Source organism: Monodelphis domestica, chromosome 6 (assembly GCF_027887165.1).
Source record: "Monodelphis domestica isolate mMonDom1 chromosome 6, mMonDom1.pri, whole genome shotgun sequence".
Lineage (NCBI taxonomy): Eukaryota > Metazoa > Chordata > Mammalia > Didelphimorphia > Didelphidae > Monodelphis > Monodelphis domestica.
This window is the reverse complement of record NC_077232.1, coordinates 271,440,803-271,464,008: the sequence shown is the minus strand read 5'-3', so window position 1 is coordinate 271,464,008 and position 23,206 is coordinate 271,440,803. Positions and strand designations below refer to the sequence as shown.

At 36.0% G+C, this 23,206-nt stretch overlaps 1 protein-coding gene across 5 annotated transcripts in view; it reads right to left on the bottom strand.

The window, feature by feature from the left end:
- Positions 1 to 23,206, bottom strand: part of ANTXR2 (ANTXR cell adhesion molecule 2) — a 248,493-nt gene that overhangs the window by 213,581 nt on the left and 11,706 nt on the right. For all 5 annotated transcript variants that reach the window (XM_007495961.3, XM_056803236.1, XM_056803239.1 and 2 more), the window contains exons 4-7: positions 19,995 to 20,076; positions 17,359 to 17,466; positions 17,192 to 17,260; positions 16,264 to 16,344 (exon numbers count right to left, since the gene is read on the bottom strand). In XM_007495961.3, the coding sequence (XP_007496023.1) occupies positions 16,264 to 16,344; positions 17,192 to 17,260; positions 17,359 to 17,466; positions 19,995 to 20,076 (340 nt within the window). The remainder of the gene's footprint in view (positions 1 to 16,263; positions 16,345 to 17,191; positions 17,261 to 17,358; positions 17,467 to 19,994; positions 20,077 to 23,206) is intronic.

Genomic DNA, 23,206 nt, shown 5'->3' with positions numbered 1-23,206 from the left:
TAAAAAAAAAAAAAAGAAAGTGATTCAAAGAGGGAAAAACAATCCAATCCATTGGGAGCAGAGAATAGATTTGTACCCTATAGGGGAGTAGAAGGGTAACAAACGATCTGGTGGGGAGGGAAGCAGTATAAGAGAGGGAGGGAGCGGGGGGTTAATTTTAGAAAGACTACAGGGAAAATAAGGGGGCGATAAATAGGGAGGGGGGTAGAAAGGGAAGTAAAATAAGGGTGGGAACAAGGGGGACTGTTCAAAAGCAAACATTGGTGTAGAAGGAAATAGTGAAAGAAGAAAAGGCAGGTAAAGAAGCAGAAATCAAAATGCTGGGAAATACATAGCTAGTAATCATAACTCTAAATGTGAATGGAATGAACTCATCCATAAAACGCAAGCTAATAGCAGAGTGGATTAGAGTCCAAAACACTACCATATGCTGTCTACAAGAAACACATATGAGAAAGTTAGATACACATAGGGTGAAAGTAAGAGGGTGGAGCCAAATCTATTGGACATCAACTGACAAAAAGAAGGTGGGAGTCGCAATCATGATATCTGACAAAGCCAAAGTAAAAATAAATCTAGTTAAAAGAGATAGGGAAGGTAATTATATCCTGATAAAAGGCAGTATAGACAATGAGGAAATATCTGTACTCAACATGTATGCACCAAATGGCATAGCATCCAAATTTCTAAAGGAAAAACTAGAGGAACTCAAGGACGATATAGATAGAAAAACTATACTAGTGGGAGACCTGAACCTTCCTCTATCCAAACTAGATAAATCAAACCAAAAATTAAATGAGAAAGAGGTAAGAGAAGTGAATGAAATTTTAGAAAAATTAGAGTTAGTAGACATGTGGAGAAAAATAAATAGGGACAAAAAGGAATATACCTTCTTTTCTGCAGCACATGGTACATTCACAAAAACTGACCATGTATTAGGGCATAAAAACATTGCAAACAAGTGCAAAAGAGCAAAAATAATAAATGCAACTTTCTCAGATCACAATGCAATGAAAATAATAATTAGTAAGGGAACATGGAGAGGTAAATTGAAAATTAATTGGAAATTAAACAATAGGATTCTCCAAAACCAGTTAGTTAAAGAACAAATCATAGAAACAATTAATAACTTCATTGAAAAAAATGACAATGATGAGACATCCTTTCAAAACCTACGGGATGCAGCTAAAGCAGTACTCAGGGGGAAATTTATATCCTTGAGTTCATATATTAACAAATTAAGAAGGGTGGAGGTCAATGAAATGGGCATTCAAATTAAAAAATTAGAAAGTGAACAAATTAAAAATCCTCAGATGAAAACTAAATTAGACATCCTAAAACTCAAAGGAGAAATTAATAAAATTGAAAGTCAAAGAACTATTGATTTAATAAATAAGACTAGAAGCTGGTACTTTGAAAAAACAAATAAAATAGACAAAGTACTAGTCAGTCTAATTTAAAAAAGGAAAGAAATAAACCAAATTGATATAAAAAATAAAACCAAATCATCCAAGATGAAAAAGGAGACCTCACCTCTAATAAAGAGGAAATTAAGGCAATCATTAAAAACTACTATGCCCAATTATATGGCAACAAATATGGCAATCTAGGTGATATGGATGAATACTTACAAAAATATAAATTGCCTAGACTAAAAGAGGAAGAAATAAATTACCTTAACAAACCCATTTCAGAAAAAGAAATTGAATACGCCATCAAAGAACTCCCTAAGAAAAAATCCCCAGGTCCAGATGGATTCACAAATGAATTCTATCAAACATTCAAAGAACAACTAATCCCAATATTAAACAAACCATTTGACAGAATAGGCCAAGAAGGAGTTCTACCAAATTCATTCTAGGACACAAACATGGTACTGATCCCAAAGCCAGGCAGCTCAAAAACAGAGAAAGAAAACTATAGACCAATCTCCCTAATGAATATAGATTCAATAATCTTAAATAGGATACTAACAAAAAGACTCCAGCAAGTCATCACAAGGGTCATCCACTCTGACCAGGCAGAATTCATACCAGTAATGCAAGGATGGTTCAATATTAGGAAAACAATCCACACAATTGACCATATTAACAAGCAAACTGACAAAAATCACATGATTATCTCAATAGACTCAGAAAAAGCCTTTGATAAAATACAACACCCATTCCTATTGAACACTAGAAAGTATAGGAATAGAAAGGCCTTTCCTAAAAATAATAAACAGTATATATCTAAAACCATCAGCAAACATCATCTGCAATGGGGATAAACTAGAAACCTTTCCAATAAGATCAGGAGTAAAACAAGGATGCCCATTATCACCTCTACTATTTGACATTGTACTAGAAACACTAGCAGTAGCAATTAGAGAAGAAAAAGAAATTGAAGGTATTAAAATTGGCAATGAGGAGACCAAGCTATCACTCTTTGCAGATGATATGATGGTTTACTTAAGGAATCCTAGAGAATCAGACAAAAAGTTACTCAAAATAATCAACAACTTTAGCAAAGTTGCAGGATACAAAATAAACCCACATAAGTCATCAGCATTTCTATATATCTCTTACCCATTTCAGCAGCAATAATTAGAAAGCGAAATACCATTCAAAATCACCTTAGACAATATAAAATACTTAGGAATCTGTCTGCCAAGACAAACACAGGAACTATATGAACACAACTACAAAACACTTTCCACACAGCTAAAACTGGATCTAAACAATTGGAAAAACATTGATTGCTCATGGGTGGGACGAGCTAACATAATAAAAACGGCAATCCTACCCAAATTAATTTACTTATTTAGTGCCATACCCATTGAATTACCAAAACACTTCTTTACTGAATTAGAAAAAACCATAAATAAGTTCATTTGGATGAACAAAAGATCAAGGATATCCAGGGAAATAATGAAAAAAAAATGCAAAGGAAGGAGGACTTGAAGTCCCAGATCTCAAACTATACTATAAAGCCGTGGTTATCAAAACAATTTGCTACTGGCTAAGAGACAGAAAGGAGGATCAGTGGAATAGACTTGGCATAAATGATCTCAGCAAGACAGTTTATGACAAACCCAAAGACCCCAGCTTTTGGGACAAAAATCCATTATTTGATAAAAACTGTTGGGAAAATTGAAAGACAGTGTGGGAGAGATTAGGTTTGGATCAACACCTCACACCCTACACCAAGATAAATTCAGAATTGATGAATGACTTGAATATAAAGAAGGAAACTATAAGTAAATTAGGTGAACACAGAATAGTATACATGTCAGACTTTTGGGAAGAGAAAGATTTTAAAACCAAGCAAGACTTAGAGTCACAAAATGTAAATTAAATAATTTTGACTACATCAAATTAAAAAGGTTTTGTACAAACAAAACCAATGTAACTAAAATCAGAAGGGTAGTAACAAATTGGGAAACAATCTTTATAAAAACCTCTGACAAAGGTTTAATTACTCAAATTTATAAAGAACTAAACCAGTTGTACAAAAAATCAAGCCATTCTCCAATTGATAAATGGGCAAGGGACATGAACAGGCAGTTCTCAGCCAAAGAAATCAAAACTATTAATAAGCACATGAAAAAGTGCTCTACATCTCTTATAATCAGAGAGATGTAAATCAAAACAACTCTGAGGTATCACCTCACACCTAGCACATTGGCTAACATAACAACAGCTATGGAAAGTAATGAATGCTGGAGGGGATGTGGCAAAGTAGGGACACTAATTCATTGGTGGTGGAGTTGTGAATTAATCCAACCATTCTGGAGGGCAATTTGGAACTATGCCCAAAGGGCAATAAAAGACTGTCTGTCCTTTGATCCAGCTATAGCACTACTGGGCTTGTACCCCAAAGAGATAATAAGGAAAAAGACTTGTACAAAAATATTCATAGCTGCACTCTTTGTGGTGGCCAAAAATTGGAAAATGAGGGGATGCATTTCAATTGGGGAATGGCTGAACAAATTGTGGTATATGTTGGTGATGGAATACTATTGTGCTAAAAGGAATAATAAAATGGAGGAGTTCCATGGAAATTGGAACAACCTCCAGGAAGTGATGCAGAGCGAAAGGAACAGAACCAGGAAAACATTGTACACAGAGACTGATACATTGTTGTACAATCGAAGGTAATGGACTTCTCCATTAGTGGCAATGCAGTGTCCCTGAACAATCTGCAGGGATCTAAAAAACACTATCCACAAGCAGAAGATAAACTGTGGGAGTAAAAACACCAATGAAAAGCAACTGCTTGACTACAGGGGTGGAGGGGATATGACTGAGGAGAGACTCTAAATGAACACTCTAATGCAAATACCAACAACATGGAAATGGGTTTGAATCAAGAACACATGTGATACCCAGTAGAATTGCGCATGGGCTATGGGAGAGGTGGTGGGAGGGAGGGGAGGGAAGAATAGAAAATGATCTTTGTTTCCAATGAATAATGTTTGGAAATGACTGAATAAAAATTTAAAAAATTAAAAATTAAATAAAAATTTAAAAAAAAGAAGCAAAAATCACAGAACCAGTTCATGCATTATTTCCTTCTTTGACTGGATTAAAAAAAATGGAATATAAGGTGTTTGATAAACTACCTCATACAATTGATTTTTAACTGGTTGTGTGGTCTAGTTGATAGTTTAATTTGGTGGTCTTAGTCAGAATTAGTGGAATGTCCATTCTCAAAGAACAATTTAATGGTTTAAAGAAAACTTGAAATGAAATCTACAATGAACCAGGCTTGGTTCCATGATGCTTAACACATTTGTCAATGACTTAGATAAAGACATAGATGTCATTCTTATCAGATTTGTATATGAGCAAAGATTGAGGGGAGGTGGGAAAAGGCTGAGTCAGTATTCAAAAAAGACCTTGAAAGGCTAAAATACTAAGCTAAGCCTAATAAGACAAAACTGGGATAAACATAATATTTTATCCTTGAGGTTAAGAAATTGACTACCCAAAACAACATAGTGGAAAAAGCATCAATTCTGAAGTCAAAGGATCTGGGTTCAATTTCAACTTCTGATATTTATTCCCAGAGTGATATTACACAAGTAACTTAACCTCCCTCTGCCTCAATTTCCTTATTTATAAGATGAAGGGATGGACCAGATAGCCTCTGAGGTGGGAGAATGGTTAGACAAGTTATTCTGAAAAATATATGGAGGTTTATATGATTTCCAAGCGCAGTTTAAAAAGCTAAGGAAAATCTGTATAACTTCCAAGGCTGAGGAGGTGACTGTATCACTGTACTTTCCTTTGGTCAGGCCATATCTCTAGTACAACTTTGATAAGTATCTTGTTAAACTGGAGAATGTCTTATAAGAACAATAGTGAAGAAATATGAGTTTGGAGAAGTAATTGATGGAACTAGCGATATTTAACTTAGAGAAGAAGAAGACTCGGAAGAAATATGTTAATAACCAAATACTTAAAAGGCTGCCATGAGGAAGAAGAATTAGACTCGTTATGTTAAGCACCAGAAGTAAGAGAAAAGAATGAAAGTTTCAAAGATGCACATTTAGGTTTGATGTCAGCATTAACTTCCAAGAAATTAGAATTGTTCATAACTGAAATGTGTTTCCTTAGGAGACAAAGGGTTTCCCATACTTGAATTTTCCTAGCAAATACTGAATAACTACTTAATGGATGTTCTGTACTTGGGATTTTGGAAGGGAGTGCAGTTAATAGATTGTACTGGATGAACCATCAGGTTCCTTCTATTTTGATTTAGTTATTTATTTATTTTTGCTTTGCTCTGCTAAAAATTACAAGGAAATAGACTACCTGACTGTAGGAAATAGACTGTAGTGACAAGGAAATCATAACCTCATGAACTCACTCCATTTTTGGACATTTCTAATTGTTAGGAAGATTTTCCTTGGAATAAGCCAATATCTCTTTTCCTATATATATATAAAAAAAAAATCTACCCACTAGTCTTAATTCTACCTTCTGAGGTCAAGTAGAAAGTCTAATTACTTTTCCACACAATAATTTTTCAAATATATAAGAGAACATTCTCTAAAGAGTTTTCCAAGGTTAAATGTCCCCAGTTCCTTCAGCAGATTTTTCTATATGATTCCGTTAAGATCATTAAGTTCCCTGTTCCCCCTACTCACCTACCAAACACCCACACATACCCCCACACACACCACACATAACTGCCCTTCTCAAATCACACTCCACATTGTCAACATTCTTCCTAAAATTCCATACCTACAACATTCGTAATGTGGTCTGATCAGTGTGGATTATAATGGCACTCATAATAATCCTCCTTCTGGACACTATGCTTTCATTAATTCATCTCCAGCCACCTTGATATTTTAAAAAATTGTCTTCCCATTCTCTATGGGATAAAATTGCAACTTCTTAGACCTTACATTTAAGAAATCTGGAGTCAAGGAGACCAAGGTTCAAATTTTGGCCTCAGGTACTTACTAGCTGTAGGACCCTGGATAAGTCACTTTATTTCTAACTGCTTCAAAGATCACAAAATATAATATTTGTGCACAGTGCACATAGTAATGAATGTTTATTTTCTTCCTTTCAAAGGCAGATTAATCTTACTCTACCTATCGAACCTTATATCATACTCTTCTCTAATATAAACCTCCTATCTATTAATTGCAATTTCTTCACTTTCCCCCAAAGAGATTGCAATCATTTCTTCCCTATGAAACTTTTTTTAATTTTATAATATTTTATTTGATCATTTCCAAGCATTATTCATTAAAGACAAAGATCATTTTCTTTTCCTCCCCCCCACCCCCCATAGCCGACGCGTGATTCCACTGGGTATCACATGTGTTCTTGATTCGAACCCATTGCCATGTTGTTAATATTTGCATTAGAGTTTCGTTTAGAGTCTCTCCTCTGTCATGTCACCTCAACCGCTGTAGTCAGGCAGTTGCTTTTCCTCGGTGTTTCCACTCCCACAGTTTATCCTCTGCTTATGAATAGTGTTTTTTCTCCTAGATCCCTGCAGATTGTTCAGAGACATTATACCGCCCCTAATGGAGAAGTCCATTATGTTCGATTATACCACAGTGTATTATTCTCTGTGTACAATGTTCTCCTGGTTCTGCTCCTTTTGCTCTGCATCACTTCCTGGAGGTTGTTCCAGTCTCCATGCAATTGCACTCCACTTTATTATTCCTTTTAGCACAATAACATTCCATCACCAACATATACCACAATTTGCTTAGCCATTCCTCAATTGAAGGGCATCCCCTCGTTTTCCAATTTTTGGCCACCACAAAGAGCGCAGCTATGAATATTTTTGTACAAGTCTTTTTGTCCATTATCTCTTTGGGGTACAGACCCAGCAGTGCTATGGCTGGATCAAAGGATCAAATATAAGCATTCAGGGATATGAATTTACCTCTGATTACCGCTTTGGCTGCATCCCGAAAGTTTTGAAAGGATGTCTCGCCATTGTCATTTTCCTCGATGAAATTATTAATTGTTTCTATGATTTCTTCTCTAACTAAACGATTTTGGATTATCATATTGTTTAATTTCCAGTTAGTTTTTTATTTGGTTTTCCATTTACCTTTACTGATCATTATTTTTATTGCCTTGTGATCTGAGAAGGCTGCATTTATTATTTCTGCTTTTCTGCATTTGTGTGCTATGTTTCTGTGACCTAATGTATGGTCAATTTTTGTGAATGTGCCATGTGGTGCTGAGAAGAACATGTATTCCTTTTTATCCCTATTTATTTTTCTCCATATGTCTATTAATTCTAATTTTTCTAAGATTTCATTCACTTCTTTTACCTCTTTCTTATTTATTTTTTGATTTGATTTATCTAAATTTGATAATGGTTGGTTTAAGTCTCTCACTAATATGGTTTTACTGTCTATTTCTTCCTTCAATTCTCCTAGTTTCTCCATTAGAAATTTGGGTGCTATATTATTTGGTGCATACATGTTGATTAGTGATATTTCCTCATTATCTAAAGTCCCTTTTAACAAAATATAATTACCTTCCCTATCCCTTTTGATCAGGTCTATTTTTGCTTTGGCTTTATCAGATATCATGATTACCATTCCTGCCTTCTTTCTGTCAGTTGAGGCCCAGAAGGTCTTACTCCATCCTTTAATTCTGTCCTTCTGGGTGTCAACCCGCCTCATGTGTGTTTCTTGAAGACAACATATGGTAGGGTTTGGGATTCTAATCCATTCTGCTATTTGTCTACGTTTTATGGGTGAGTTCATCCCATTCACGTTCAAAGTTATGACTGTCATTTGTGGACTCCCTGGCATTTTGATAACCTTCCCTAATTCTAACCTTTTTTTCTTCGGCTCTACCTTTTAGTCCAGTGATTTACTTTAAATCAGTCCCCCTTATCCCCTCCCTTGATTTGTTTCCCTTTTTAGTCCCTCCCCTTTTGTTCCCTCCCCCTCCCCCCTCTCTTTCCCTCCCATTTTGTGTTCCCTCTCCCCCTCCCCTCCCCCTTGGTTTTCCCTTCTCCCTACCCTTATTGGGTAAGATAAAATTCAAGATCCCAATGGATCTGGATGTTCTTCCCTCTCAGAGTTGATTTCCCTAAGAGTAAGGTTTAAGTAAAAACTCTCTTCCTCTCCTTCTTATAAGAGTTTTCTTCCCCTCCCCTTCCTGTGTGAATCTTTGTGTGAGAAAGATTATTCTATTTGGTCTTTCTTTTCTCCCTATTTACACATTACATTTTCCCCACATGTTAGTATACATAGATTGATATAAATGTAGTCCTTATAGAAGAGAGTTTGAGTAAAAGAAGAAGATAACATTTTTCTCCTTTTCCCTTTCCTTCATATTTACCTTTTCAGGTATTCCATGCTCTTTGTTTTTCGGTGTCGAACTTTCCACAGAGCTCTGGTCTTTTCTTTGCAAAAACTTGGAAATCTTCTATTTTGTTGAATGCCCATACTTTCCCTTGGAAGTATATAGTCAGTTTTGCTGGATAGCTGATTCTTGGTTGAAGATCCAGCTCTCGTGCTTTTCTGAAGATCGTGTTCCATGCCTTAAAATCATTCAGAGTAGAACTTGCAAGGTTTTGTGTGACCCTGATTGGGATTCCTTTATATCTAAATTGTCTTTTTCTGGCTTCTTGTAGGATTTTTTCTTTTGTTTGAGAGCTTTGGAATTTGGCAATTACATTCCTGGGAGTTGTCTTTTGGGGGTTTAGTGTAGAGGGTGTTCTGTGAGCTCTGTCAGTGGCTGTATTGGCCCCTTGTTCTAGAATCTCTGGGCAATTTTCTTTAATTATATCTTGTATTACGATGTTGAGTTTGCTGTTTATTTCTGGCTTTTCTGGAAGTCCAATTATTCTTAAATTATCTCTTCTCCCTCTATTTTCCAAATCTGTCACCTTATCAGTGAGATATTTTATGTTTTCTTCTAATTTATTGGTCTTTTGGTTTTGCTTTATTAGTTCTTGTTTTAAGGCCTGGTTTCCCTTTTCAGTTTGGTCAAACTGGTTTTGTAGATGCGTGAATTTCTTTTGCATTATTTCCCACTTTTCCTCCCAGAAGGCTTCCATCTTTTTGATCATTTCTGATTCAAATTCTTCATCGGTTTGTGGAGAGTTTCCATTTCCTTTGGAAGGTTTCGGAGCATTTGCTTGTGTTTCCTCTTCTGTCTCCTCTGTGTTTTGTATTTTTGCTCCATAAAATGTGTCCAAAGTTGCCCCCTTCTTCTTGTTTTTTTTGGAATTTGGGGGCTTTTGTGCTTCAGTGTAGTTTGCCATCTCTATCTGTTTGGGGAGGATTAGCTTTTCTTAACTCTGTCTGGTGTTCAGAAGTTTTAGTCCCAGGCAGATTGTCCTTTCTATGAAGTTGTTGTTCTGTCTTCTGGGGGAAGCCAGGAATTGCTGGTGTGTCCCTGGATTGAATTGAGTGTGCCCTGAGGCAGGGACCTGAGACTCAGATGGAGGGATCCAGCCAGGGGGTTACGAGCTCCCCCTTCTCTCTGTTTCCCTGCTGTCTGGGTGCCCCTTCGACTGGGTCAGGTTGTTTTCAGGAAGCGGCCTTCAGAATAGCCGGCCCTCGGGTCCTTTTGCCAGCCCTGAGGGTTACTGTTGTTTCTGAAGACCCTGCTCTCTGAGGGGGAGGGGCCGTGGCTTCCCGGAGCTCTGGGAGAGGGCTCCTGATAAGAAGTTTAGCTTTCCCTGGGTTGAATTGAGTGTGCCCTGAGGCAGGGAACTGAGACTCGGATGGAGGGATCCAGCCAGGGGGTTACAAGTTCCCCCCGTCTCTCTGTTTCCCTGCTTTCTGGGTGCCCCCTCGACTGGGTCAGGTTGTTTTCAGGAAGCGGCCTTCAGAATAGCCGGCCCTGGGGTCCTTTTGCTGGTTCTTAAGTTCCCGCTGCTGCCTCAGATTCAGCTCTCTGGGTTGGGGGGGGATGGGACCTGGGACCTTCCTTCTGCCTACCCCTTAGGTCCGAGTGATCTCTGGTTCTGGCTTTTGGGGGGGGCCGTACCTTTTGATCCAGGTCCAGGAGGAGGATTCCCGGGGTCTATGCTGTTGATCGTTTTGAATTTCGGTGCCCTAGGAGCATTCGGTTTGAGATCGGTAAGGAAGGGTTTCAGGAGATCTGAACTTTAGCTTTCTCTAAGCCGCCATCTTGACCAGAAGTCCCCTATGAAACTTTTTATATTGTTCATGCTTTGTGAAATCACCTCCTTCCTCCTCTCTAGCAATCCAAAGTCTGTTCATTTATAATGGTCTACCTCAAATTTTTCCTCCTTCATGAAGTTTCCCCTAACTTCATGACTAAATGGATCTTTTCCCCTAACTCATAAAATTCTTAATGTCTGAAACACTCACTATAGCAGTTTAGTATATACTAATATCTTATTATCATTATTCAGCTCTTTCATATGCACTGATATCATCTTACCAAAGACATTACAAACTCCAAGAACATTTTTTTTAAACCAGAGCCCCCCAAGAGCTTCATTCCAATGTCTAGCACGGTAATATGGAAGACCACCCAAAACTATTCTTTAGAAGAAAAGATTCTCTGACATGAAATTCCAAAAGAAATTCACAAATGGATAAGATAACTGGAAAAAGAACCATTCTTCCATATACCTTAGTTGCTTTGATATACTAAGCCTATTAGAAAAACAACTAGATATAGAAGATATTCCTTAAGTACTTACTTTTCATTCCAATGTTATTGGCTTCTAGTCTCATGAACTGCTTTCCAGATGCCTTTAGAAAATGCTTTTACTTAGAGGTGAGTAGGTAGGTAAATGTAAACATCTTTATACATATGTATATGTATCTGTGTGTGCATATAGATATATAAAAATATGCACACATGGAATATATACACACATTATACTTATATACATAGACAAATAGATGAAATGGAAATAGAGAAACAGATAGATAGACTGATTACTTAAGTACCCAGGCTTTAAGTAATCCATTACATCAGATGCAGAAACATGACCAAGATAGGCAATAAAGAGGATAAAGAGAAGGAGACCCAAGAGAGAACCTTGGGAGATGGAGACACATTCTAATCAGCAATGGAGATTGAGAAGAAGGAGAACCAAAACCATACAAAGTTCTTGAGCTCAACAGTGTCGAAGGCTAAAAAATAGAGACTGAAAGCCAGTCTGCAGAGTTAAGAAAAGGAAAAGAAGAAAAAACAGTTATAGACTACTTTCCCAAGCATTTAAGCCTCAAAGAAGAGTGGCCTAGAACAGAAGCAGTGGCTAAGATAGAATGATCAAATAAGGATTTTCAAAAATCAAGAAGAAATTAAGGAATATAAACATAATCCAGTATAGGAGAACTGAAAAGCTTTTTTCAGGGCATTCACATAGGAACAAAATGGTGGTTCAAGGAAGAGACAAAGAGATAATGGAATCAGAGGTTTCTCAGAGAAGGACAGGGGAAAAAATGTGGTCAATGAGTCCAGACGTAGTTGAGATAAAGTTTGGCTGTGGTCCTGCCCAAAATGGTGGTCCCAGGTAAGGAGTCACTAATCCAGAGAGTTGTGCTTCAAGATGAAGCTTTGGAAAGGGAGAGTACTTTATTGTGGAAGATAATGATAATGAGTCTGAGGATGAGGAAGGTGAAGCATGACTGAGTCCTAAAAACTGTGGTCCCAGTGAGAAAGATTATGATTAAAAATGATAATAACAGGAGAGCCTCTTTAGCAGAGGATGAAATAATCATTTATATTTATACATACACATACATACATATATGTTAAAAAGAAATTAACAAGTAAAAGTCTTCCAAATCAACTGAAATTCAGAAAAAAGAACTAAATTTGTAAAAGCCAAGATGTTCATAACTGAGGTTTTTTTTTTTAGTTCCTTACTTTTTAATTTAGACAAACCAGTGCTATTATTTAGTTTTCTTTTTTTAAAACATAGTTTGGAAAGATACCAGGTTTAATTTAAAACTCTTGCCTCTGGTGCACTGAGAAACTGTTTTTGTATAAACTATATGGTAACAATAGAGGGAACCTTACAATTTAGGCATTACACTACAGTTTTATGAGTCTGCATGGCCCAAAATAAAAGCCCCTAGATTTACCCCTGAAGATCTGAATTCAAAGTCCTGGCTCTTTGATTCACTAACTGTGGTGCCAAGAGTAAATCAAACTTTCCTAGGTTCTGTGCCCTTAGTCCTAAAATAAAGATGCTAACATTTACATTGCCTAGCTTAGATGTTTTTTAAAAAAGAAAAACATTTTGTATATCTTAAAGCATGACAGAAATGTGAACTTCAAAAGAGTGAACTAGATTACTTTTAGGAAACTGCAAAGCAGTTTTACTGACCCTTGCCCCACCCTGACTCCTGTAATAGCAAACGCCTGTCTTTTCAAGAGGAATATTTTACCCAGAGACCTACTTGAAGCACTACTGCCTTAGAAGGACAAAGGGCAGGTGTCATACAGAAGGCAAGTGCTAAGTAAGTGTGAACAAGCTGTAGCATATATTCAACAAATAAGTCAGAAGAAAACAGTTAAAAAATATCAAAGGATTATGACAGAAAGAGAAGGGTTATTCACAGTCCCCAGAGCAGCTTACATTTCTCTAGTGAATTTCAAGTGGGGTAAGAAGGAAAAGAGAAAAAGAGAGAAGACAAAAGTCATCTAAGAGATTTCCTTGGCATAAATGGAATGGGGAGGGAAATACTTTCCTATAGTCACAGAAAAGATCTTAAAAAGTCCCCTCAACAACAGCATTAGTCAAGTTTGATAAATGCAAAAACAAAAAAAAATGGGGATGGCATATGTTCACAGACACATGGAAGCTAGCTGGAGAAATAAGGCAGCTGAAGCAGGTGACTGCTCTCTTCCCCATCCTGAGGTTCATGGCATTTCTTCTTCCTGACTAGAAGAGAGGAAGAATCTGGCCCTTACAACTCTCGTATGATACTCAGTTCTGGCTCAATGGCCAATTAGAAGGCTTTACATCACCACAAAAGGAACTGACAGAAAACACTCAGTGGATATGTCTGCTTGCTTCAAAGCAGAACCCCTCCCCCATCATGTATTTCCAGAAGCAGCTCATTCATGTATTAACTGGGACCTCAAAGACTTCACATTATACTGGGAGAAAAGAACATAAAAAGAATATATTAAAAGAGTATGCTGTCTGCTATGGAAAGGTTATAGAAGAGAGGGAGAAAACTAAACAGAGGGAGAACAACTGGGGTTGTCAATTTAATAGTTCAGAGAAGACGTGAAGGCTACACCAGAACTGTGGCTATGTGATTGGACAAGAGGACAAATGAGAGAAAAGTTATGGCAATAGAAATGATTAAACTGGACAACTGATAGTTGGGCAATGGAAAGGGAAGAATCAAGACCACAAATCTAGGAGAGTAAGAGGATCCTGTTCACTGTTCATGAGGGGAGGAGAGAAGGGTAGAAGGTTTGGTTACCACAATAAATTAGAGGTATTTTAAAAGTTAGGCAGTTGTGTTAGATTTAGAGAAAAAGTGGAATGCTTTTGGAAAATTTTTTTTCTTCTAATGTAATTTTAGTCGTTAATGTGTATTACATATATGAGGTTATGCTGCAAGTAAAAATATGCTCTCTTGTGCATTATTCATAATGATTTTGCTGGTAATGGCTGGACCACATTAAAACCTACTGAATAAACTCCAGTGTCTTCCATCATTAGAGAACATAAAGTTCTCTGTTTATCATTTAAGCTATTTACAATTTGGCTGGCACTTTCCTCCCAGTATTCTCACATTTTGCTTTCTTCCACGTACTCTAAGGCCTACCAACACCAGCCTATTTGCTGGTCTTCTCTCATGATACTCTCTATCTGTCTCCAGGAATTCCCATTAGCTCCTCCACCCCAAGCCTGGAATGTCCTCATGCTTTCCCATCAAAACCTCTACATCTTGATATCCCCGGTTTCTTTCAAGACTCCATTTAAACATCAATTTTTACAAAAACTCATCCCAGTCCTTCAGTCATTTGAACCTTCCTATCTAAGTTGCCTACTTTCATCTCTGTACATATCTTTTATGTACTTAGCTATTTATATGTCTTTCCCATTGATATTTAAGCTCCTTAAGAACAGGTACCATTTTTAGTTTTGTTGTTGTATTTGTTCATTTCTTTGGTTTTCACTTGAATCCTCAGAATTTAGTACAGTGCATGGCACCATAGCAAGTGTATTCTTGACAAATTGTATAGCCTTCCAATTACTTACAAAAAACTTTATGGTATTCAAATCACTAACAGATAATAGGACTGGTAAAAGAAAGGCATCTTAGAAGTGTAAACTTTAGCTGCAGACAATCTTTTGGCTACCTCTTTCTTAGATCAAATCAAAAGGCAACTGATGACTATGAATTGAAAATGAATTGGTCTTGCCTCATTCCCAGGAAATCTAAAAAACAAAAAATCTACTCCCCAAACACCAGAGCCTGACTATTGCCATCTTGCCCAAATTTCTGTAAACTTATGTAACTAACTCCATCTCCCCTACACCCTCCACAAGACTATTTAATGACTCTTTTTTTCTGTATTTCATTAGAGAACCCAAATATTATGGTGCATAGTGCCATGGGAGAACCCTTATTACGATCTTTTGACTGAGATTAAAGTCCCTTTATTATAACTACACTGGTAGTTCTGTTTTAATCAGGTTGTCAGAGGTCATCTACTTCATGTTCCTTCTTTAAGAGATGAAGAAATTGAGATGCTAAGAACTGAAGTAATTTTCCCAATAATACATTTGTAGTAAGTTTCAGAGCCAAAATTCAACCCCTGCACTGGCTTCAAATCCAATGTTCAGCCTACTAAATCATGCTACAAGCATATTATTGTTCCCCAATGATACAGTATGTTCCAGGCACCACCATAACCAGGACCTTGATTACCATCTCGCCTCAGACTATGATCAAGACAGCTCAGAACTCTGAACCCAAGAACCATGGGAATAGAAATATTGTGGCTTCTGGAGACAAACCCCTATGTAGATACTTGACCTGCAGGTGCTGCAACCACAGCTACTAAAGACCCAGAAAACAAAATTCTTGCCCCTAAAGTCCTTGGCATTGTAAAATGGTTCCACATTAGAAACTGATATGACTTTCTCAGGAGAAATGACTTTAAAGAAAAAGCATATTGAAATTTGCTACTGCACCTCGAGGATCATGGAACCTTTCCGTATGACACAAGCCCTGCTTCTTTGCATTGGACTGTGAACTCCTAGAGAGTAGGAACTGTTTTTTTCTATTTGTATACCCAGAACTCGGCATAGTGATTTGTATACAGTAAAAACATAATGTGGACCATAAGAGGTCCACATTACTTCCCAGTATGGCTACAAGATTAAAATGGAATGGTGATATATTTAACAAAATAAATAAAAATGTTAAAACATAGATAGCATTATATTTTAAAAGTAATTAAATATGCAGCCTTCAGAGATCCTTGTGTCCAGAGTAGAGACCCTGTTTCTATTTGAGTTTGAGATTACAGGAATTACCAATTGGTAATCAAGATTACCTGGAAATTCTACAATTGAAAACACAAACTCAAATTTACTGGCTTATGTAGACTATGCCTTAATTATCAGATTCTCACTTCAAATTTAAACCCAGAAATTTTATATTATATTTAACAATAACCACTAAATAATGATTTTTCCATATAACTCCCTCCTTCCAAGACAAAAGTAACATGAATTTGTTTTCTATACCCTTCATATAAGTTCAAAATACATCTAAAAGTTTGAAAGTTTTCTCCCCACAGTCAAATTACTCACAGAGTTAATTATTCCTTTAAGGGCTTGAAATCCTCCTGTGACAGGGAATACTTGGTCTTTGGAGTCTGCAATGTTTTCAAGCTATAGAAAAAAAAGCAGGAAAAAAATAACTGACAGTGGTTTGGGGATAGGGATAATATACTTAAAGGCTGAATAAGTTTATGTCATGTGATTCTAAGATGATAGAAAGTCACAACTGCAATGATAGAGTAATATAGCATACTTATTAAAAATAGAATGTAATAGATAATCATAAAATTGGTTTGGATTTAGGAAAATCATCCTCACTATATACTATGGAAGGACTTAGGCATATCAACTTATATGAGTCATAGTCATGTCTCACTGCAAAATTAAATGTAATGTGCTTTTGAGATTGACACAATCAGGTTTGAATATTGTATATTGAAAATTTACAAACTTCTAAAAATCAGAAAGGGAAGAGAAAAATAAAAGATAAGCAATGAAGCTGAGAGAAAATTTGAGAAAACCCTGATCTTTCCAAAATCCATTAGTCAAAGTTTATTTAAAATTATTTTAAACACAAGAACAAAAATGACAATAAACAAATCTGCATTTTAAATTTGACTCATCAATAGATAAAACAGTAATCTCTAAGGTCTTTTGAACTTTGATAATGGATACATTCTAAATCCCTGACTCTATTCACTGTTCACTGTGTTTATGGCATAGGGAATAAAATATCTGAAATAAAAAGAGTAAACTGTCTGGAAATTTTTACTTGTTGAACTAGAGAGGATAAACTGAGGGGGAACCTGTTTCTTCTTACAATGGCTGTTGTTCTCTGGCTGGCTGTGACTAGAGAGGCTGCTATTGGGACCTGAATGTTACTTCAGTAACAATCATTCTAGGAGAAATCTCTCTAAACTGAAAGAAAAAAAAAAAGCTATAAATCAGATATTCTTACCTGGGCTTGATCAAAATCAAGAACTCCAACACAATAAACTCTAGCCCCAAGGGTCCTGGATATGTTTGCCTATCAAAGAAAGCCATTATTTAAACAATGGGCTACACAAGCAAAGCTCCAAGACAAAATGCAACATAACATATCTTAGACCTCAGTTTGAGACTAACCTCTTTGGCTGCGTACTTGGGGACCAATTTATCCAACTTGCCATCCGTCAGTGCAATCACTATACTAGAAGTTTTCAATCCCCCTGCATTCTTAATTTGTTCATTGGCCTGAAAATGGAAAGAAAAGGAAAAATAATAAATAATTCCCAGGCTCTTACTTCTTAACCAATACAAAAAGTCAAGGGTTAGGTAAATGGGGTTAAATGACTTGCTCAGGGTCATATAGTTAGGAACTGTCTGAGGCCAGATTTGAACCCAGGATCTTCCAAGTCCAGGCCTACTGCTCTTTCAGAGACAGGACTTGAAACTATGTCCCCTAATTTCAGTGCTCTTTCAAATGAACTTCTTTTTATCACTTTCAGAATTTAAGTCCATCATTAGATCCACTATGGAACTGTCATAATGATTTCAAAATTATCTTACAGTATAAATGAAAGATAATATTCTAAAATGAATAAAAATGTAATAAGCATTCTGAACTTTAGAAGTGACAGCAATCACAAGAAGAATAACTTACTCTTACATGTTGTTGTTTAATAGCTTAAAAGTGATTTCCCCACAACCATTCCCATAAGTTAAGTAGTAAAAGTATTAATTATCTCCATTCTTGACAAGTGAGATTCAGAGAAGCTAAAACTTCAAGTGCAGTGCATTTTTCATTCATTCATTCATTCAATAATTTCATTAGGCCCCTATATGTGCAAAGTACCATCTTCTCTTTTCCATAATATTATACATAATTCTATTTAAATTATCTTACATAAATATAGTACTATCTCTATATATCAATATATCTAAAATATCTATCAATATTATGTTACCATACTATCCATAATTCTATTACCTTCCTAAAAGGTAACATGGTTTAACAATGACTATGTGACCTTGGGCAAATCATATTCCCAGAGCCAGTCTCCAAAATTATAAACCATAATGATAAAGGGAGCTCCATAGACTCACTAAATTAACATGTTAGAAACTTTTAAACAAAGAAATTCCCATTATAAAATAACTAAAATGATCTTCTGGTCACAACTCTCACAGTGAGGATATATTGGGGATTGCTGGGGTTTTCTCTTTTTTTCCCCTAAAATCAAGACTAAATTGTGTTCTTCGCAATTTCCATTCATTATTCCTTGTTCTGCCTTTTTGGAACAAACAGAACAAATCAAAGCGCTCTTTTACAGGAAAGCCCTACAAATACTTGAAACCATATATGATAGCCACACTGAAACTTCTCTTCTCTACACTCAACATTCTTTCAGTCCAAACTTATATGTCATGAACTCAAATTTCTTCAGCAGGTTCTCTGCTTCAGGACATTCTCCAACTTATTAATGTCCTCAAATTTGGATGCCCAGAGCCAAACACCACGTTGGGATTATCACCATCCTGTTCCTGGAAACTATGTCCTTCTTAATGCAGACCAAGAAGGCATTCACTACTTTGGCAGCCACATGGCACTGTTGACTCACTAAAATCCCCGGATCTTTTTTAGAACAAATACAATCTTTTCTGTATCAATAAATCACTACATATTTATTAAGTGCCAGTTATGTACTTTATGTATTGGCTATTTAAAAGATGCAAAGACAATGAATGAAACAATTCCTACTTGCAATAAGCTTACATTTCAAGTACAAAGCTACATTTACCTCTATGGAATTTTATTGTATTAAAAATATTCAGACCAATGAATGATCTAATACCTTGTCATGGTTATTTTGGAGTCTGACAGCTGAATACTTGATTAGTGTTCTCTCCTGGCGTCATGTTATCTGCAAAACTGAGCATATCATCTAAACCTTTTTTTCTAAGTCATTGAAAAACTGTTAAAATAACACAGGGACAATCCCTAAGGTACTCTACTGGATACTTCCTAATATGATGACACCAAACCTTAGGCAACTACTTTTTAAGTCTGGCCATCCAAGCAATAGTGCATCAAATCATTGTCTCCATCTTCTCCACAATAATATTAAGAGATACTTTAAGGGGTCAGCTAGGTGACTTAGAGGGCTAAGAGGCAAGCCTATCATAAAATCTAGCCTCAGACACTTCCTAGCTGTGTGACCCTGGACATGTCACTTAACTCCCATGAATATACAATATTGATGCTAAGATGGAAAGTAAAAGTTTAAAAAATTACCAAAGATTACTAAATTCTAGGTTATATATATATATATATATATTCAAATTATTAGAATATGAAAATATAACAACTGTACTAGTTGATGAAATATATAGATATTTATTAATAATAATCATATATATATATATTCCCCCTTTTACTATGACATAACCTGTTCTGGAAGCTATACTAGTTCTTTATGATTCCTACTTCCCAAACTAGATTTTAACCAACTATCTCTTTAATGCTCCTTTTAGGAACTTTCCCAGGAATTGAACCCAAGCTTTCATTGACCACTAATTTGAAGATTCTGTTTTTATCTCTTTTTTTTGAAATCAGGAAAATATTTGTCCATCTTTAATTTTATGGTATCTTTCAGTTTTTCTCAGAATTTCCTTAAACTAATTAAATCACAAGTCTTTTCTTTGCTTCATGAAAACATGTTATAGTAAGGAACTGAGGAACAAGGCACATTTTCCCATCATCACAAGTACAACATACTTACCAGCCGTAATCCTTCATGTATATATGTCTCTCCTACAGGCTGGACTTCTTTTAAATCTTTTAAACCTTCAGTGATTTTTTTACTGTGAATACAATATTTGAAAGAATATAAAACAAAATAAATTCATAAATGTAACTACATAGAACATTTTTCAAGAGAAATACAACTTGCTTATTTGTCTATCATTCTTGTGAATATTTATATAATATATTCTACATATTCAAGTTATTAGAATATGAAAATATAACAACTGTACTAGTTGATGAAATATATAGATATTTATTAATAATAATCACTAAAATTAATATTATACCTTAAGAAGCAACCATGTAACTATGAATGAGTAAATTAATCTTCCTGAGTTGCCAGTTTACTTATTTATAAAATAAGGATTATAATGGTTAAGAAGTAATTACAGTTATATGCCTGTGAAACATAGAACACTAAAGTCTCTGCAGAAGAGGTAGCTATAGTGTATTGGAAAAAGAGTTGGTATTAAAGTGAGAAAATCCTGGGTTCAAGTTCTGAGTCTGATAAATAATAACAATGTCACTGGACAGTGAGTTCTTAACCAGAGTCTGTTTTAATAGTATGGTAGTTATATTTAAGCATAATTAGTTTTTTATGAAAATTTTACCATTTACTTATGAGTTTAAAACATTATTCTAATAAGGAATTTATAAGTTTCACCAGCTTGCCAAAGAAATTTATGACTCAAACAAGACTAAGACTTGAAGCTGAAGAAAATCACTTAATTACTCAGGGTACCAACAATTCTCTAAATTCTAAAGCAGGTTCCATATATCCATATATATCCAAATGGCTTAAAAGAACAAGGAAGCATTTGCCTTTCAGATAATAAATAAAGGAAGAGCTCATGATGAAACATGACCAATAAATAAAAAGAAGAGCAAAAGATAAAAGTGATCAATTTTGATTGCATAAAACCTTTATAAGGTTTTATCAAAACAAAATCAATGTGACTAAACGGGGAAGGGAAACAAGAAACTTGTTCAAATGGTTAAGAGCAAGAACTATTCTTCAAGTTCTAAATGGGCAAAAAAAATATAAAGAAGCAATTAAAAAAAAAGAAACCCAATCTATCTAACATCATGTGGAATGAATGCTCCAAATCACAAATTAAAGCAATAAAACCCATTTGACCCAATGACATTACCATTAGGCTTATACCCCAAAACGGTCAAGAAAGAAGAAAAGGACACATTAGTACACAAATATTTATAACACCTTTTTTTGTAGAAGCAAAAACCTAGAAACTAAGGAAATACCTATCAATTGGGGAATGGCCAAACAAATTTTAACATGAACACAGTAAAATGCAATTAACCAGAGAAACCAGAAAAGACAGGTACAAAGTAATACAGAATAAAATATGAGCAAAACCAGGAGAACAATTTATATAAAAAGAACACTTGAAGATTATGGAAAGGAAACAAAAACAAGTTCTGAACTTTCTGCCACTGTGTTGGAACAAGCAACAGTGGGAATATTAGAGAGAGAGGAAATTGTCAAGACTGACAATTGGTGGGGGAAGGGGCAACTGGGAGTGGCAGTTGGTCTTGTGACTAGGACCACTTCCTTCCTGGTGTTGGTGGGAGGAGCTTGACTTGTGTTCAGAATCTCTGGATTGTGGTACCTGGACTTGCTTCAGCTCAAAGAGACAGCCTAATCAGTTCTGAAAGGTCAGAACTGTTCTTGTTGCTTGCTGTCTACTGCTATGATTTTGAAATTAAGAAAACTAGCACAGAGATAGTGTAGACAGGAATAAGAGAAACCCTCCACCAGCCTGTGAGGACTGGCCTCAGCTCCAAAGCTGAGAAAGACTCCAACCTTATTTAGGAACATCCCTCTTCCCTTTTCCCTGATACCCCTCCAATCCGAACTGGTTATTAAAATTTATCTTATTTGAATATCGCAGTCAGATACATGGACTATCTTTTCTGGGGCATAGAAGGAGCTAAACCTCAGTTCAGTCATCCAATTACAAACGTTCCTTATTGGACCTGTGCTGGGTGACCAAAATCTGGGGAAAGGCTTGTCCCTCAGGAGGGTCCATGTTTACCTGCTCTGGGGCAACTTCAGCAGCAATCCAGAGTGAAGACATCCCCACAGGCTAGCATAAGTGGCTCACTACTTGGACACCCCATTTGGAAAAAAATAGCCTCTCTGCAGGGAGCATCTCACTGTCCTTTGCCTCACTGGCAGCCATATTCCCTCTCTCTCTTCAACTCCTCCATACCCCTGCTACAAACCTTCCATATCCCCTGTTCTTCATATCCTCCTCATCTCGTCCCTAATAAATATTACAGGGTTTTTTTGTTTTATTTTTTTAGGAAGAGTAACATTTATTAAGCACCTTTAAGTGTGAAAGGCACAGTGGCGGGCACTGTGCCAAGATACAAAGATTGACACAGATAAACATTCTGCCCTTGAGAGGGCTTAAAGCCTAACATGTAATACAAAACACACACACACACACACACACACACACACACACACACACACACACACACACAATGTAAAACAAAGGAACAATTACCTCCATTCTTTGCTATTTCAAGTCTTGCCCAGTTGTCATTCAAAATTACTACTGGTTTTCAATTTGGAGGCCATCCTTTTAAGGACCAGGTACTCAATCAGTTAATTAGTTCTCTATAGAGGATTAACTGAACCCAAATAGATAAGGGAAGTCACTACCTTACTACATTTTTGAAAAGGTCAAAGTTTGACTTTTCATTAGATAAGACTACAGGCGTTATCCTAAATGACTTTTTAAAAATTTAACAACTCTGATCAAAGAAATGATAAACCAAAATCTCAGAATAATGCTAATGAAGCATGCTACTTACCTCCCAATAGATAGATTAAAGATTCAAGGTAAAGAATTTAACATACAGTTTTGGGCATGGCCAATGTAGAAACTTATTTTACTTAACTATTTATATGTGTTAAGTGGGTTTTGTTTTTCTTTTTTTATCCCCATTTTACAAATGAGGAAACTAAGGCAAGCAAAGATGAAGTGACTTGTCCAGAGTCCTACAGCTAGATAGTGTCTAAGTCTGAAACTTAGTACTTCCTGATTCAAGTCTCAATTCCAACTCTATCCACTGTACCACTTAAGCATCTACAGCTCATAAAAGTTTATTCTGTTCTATAAAACTACTTTTCTAATTTATTTTGAATTTCTCTAG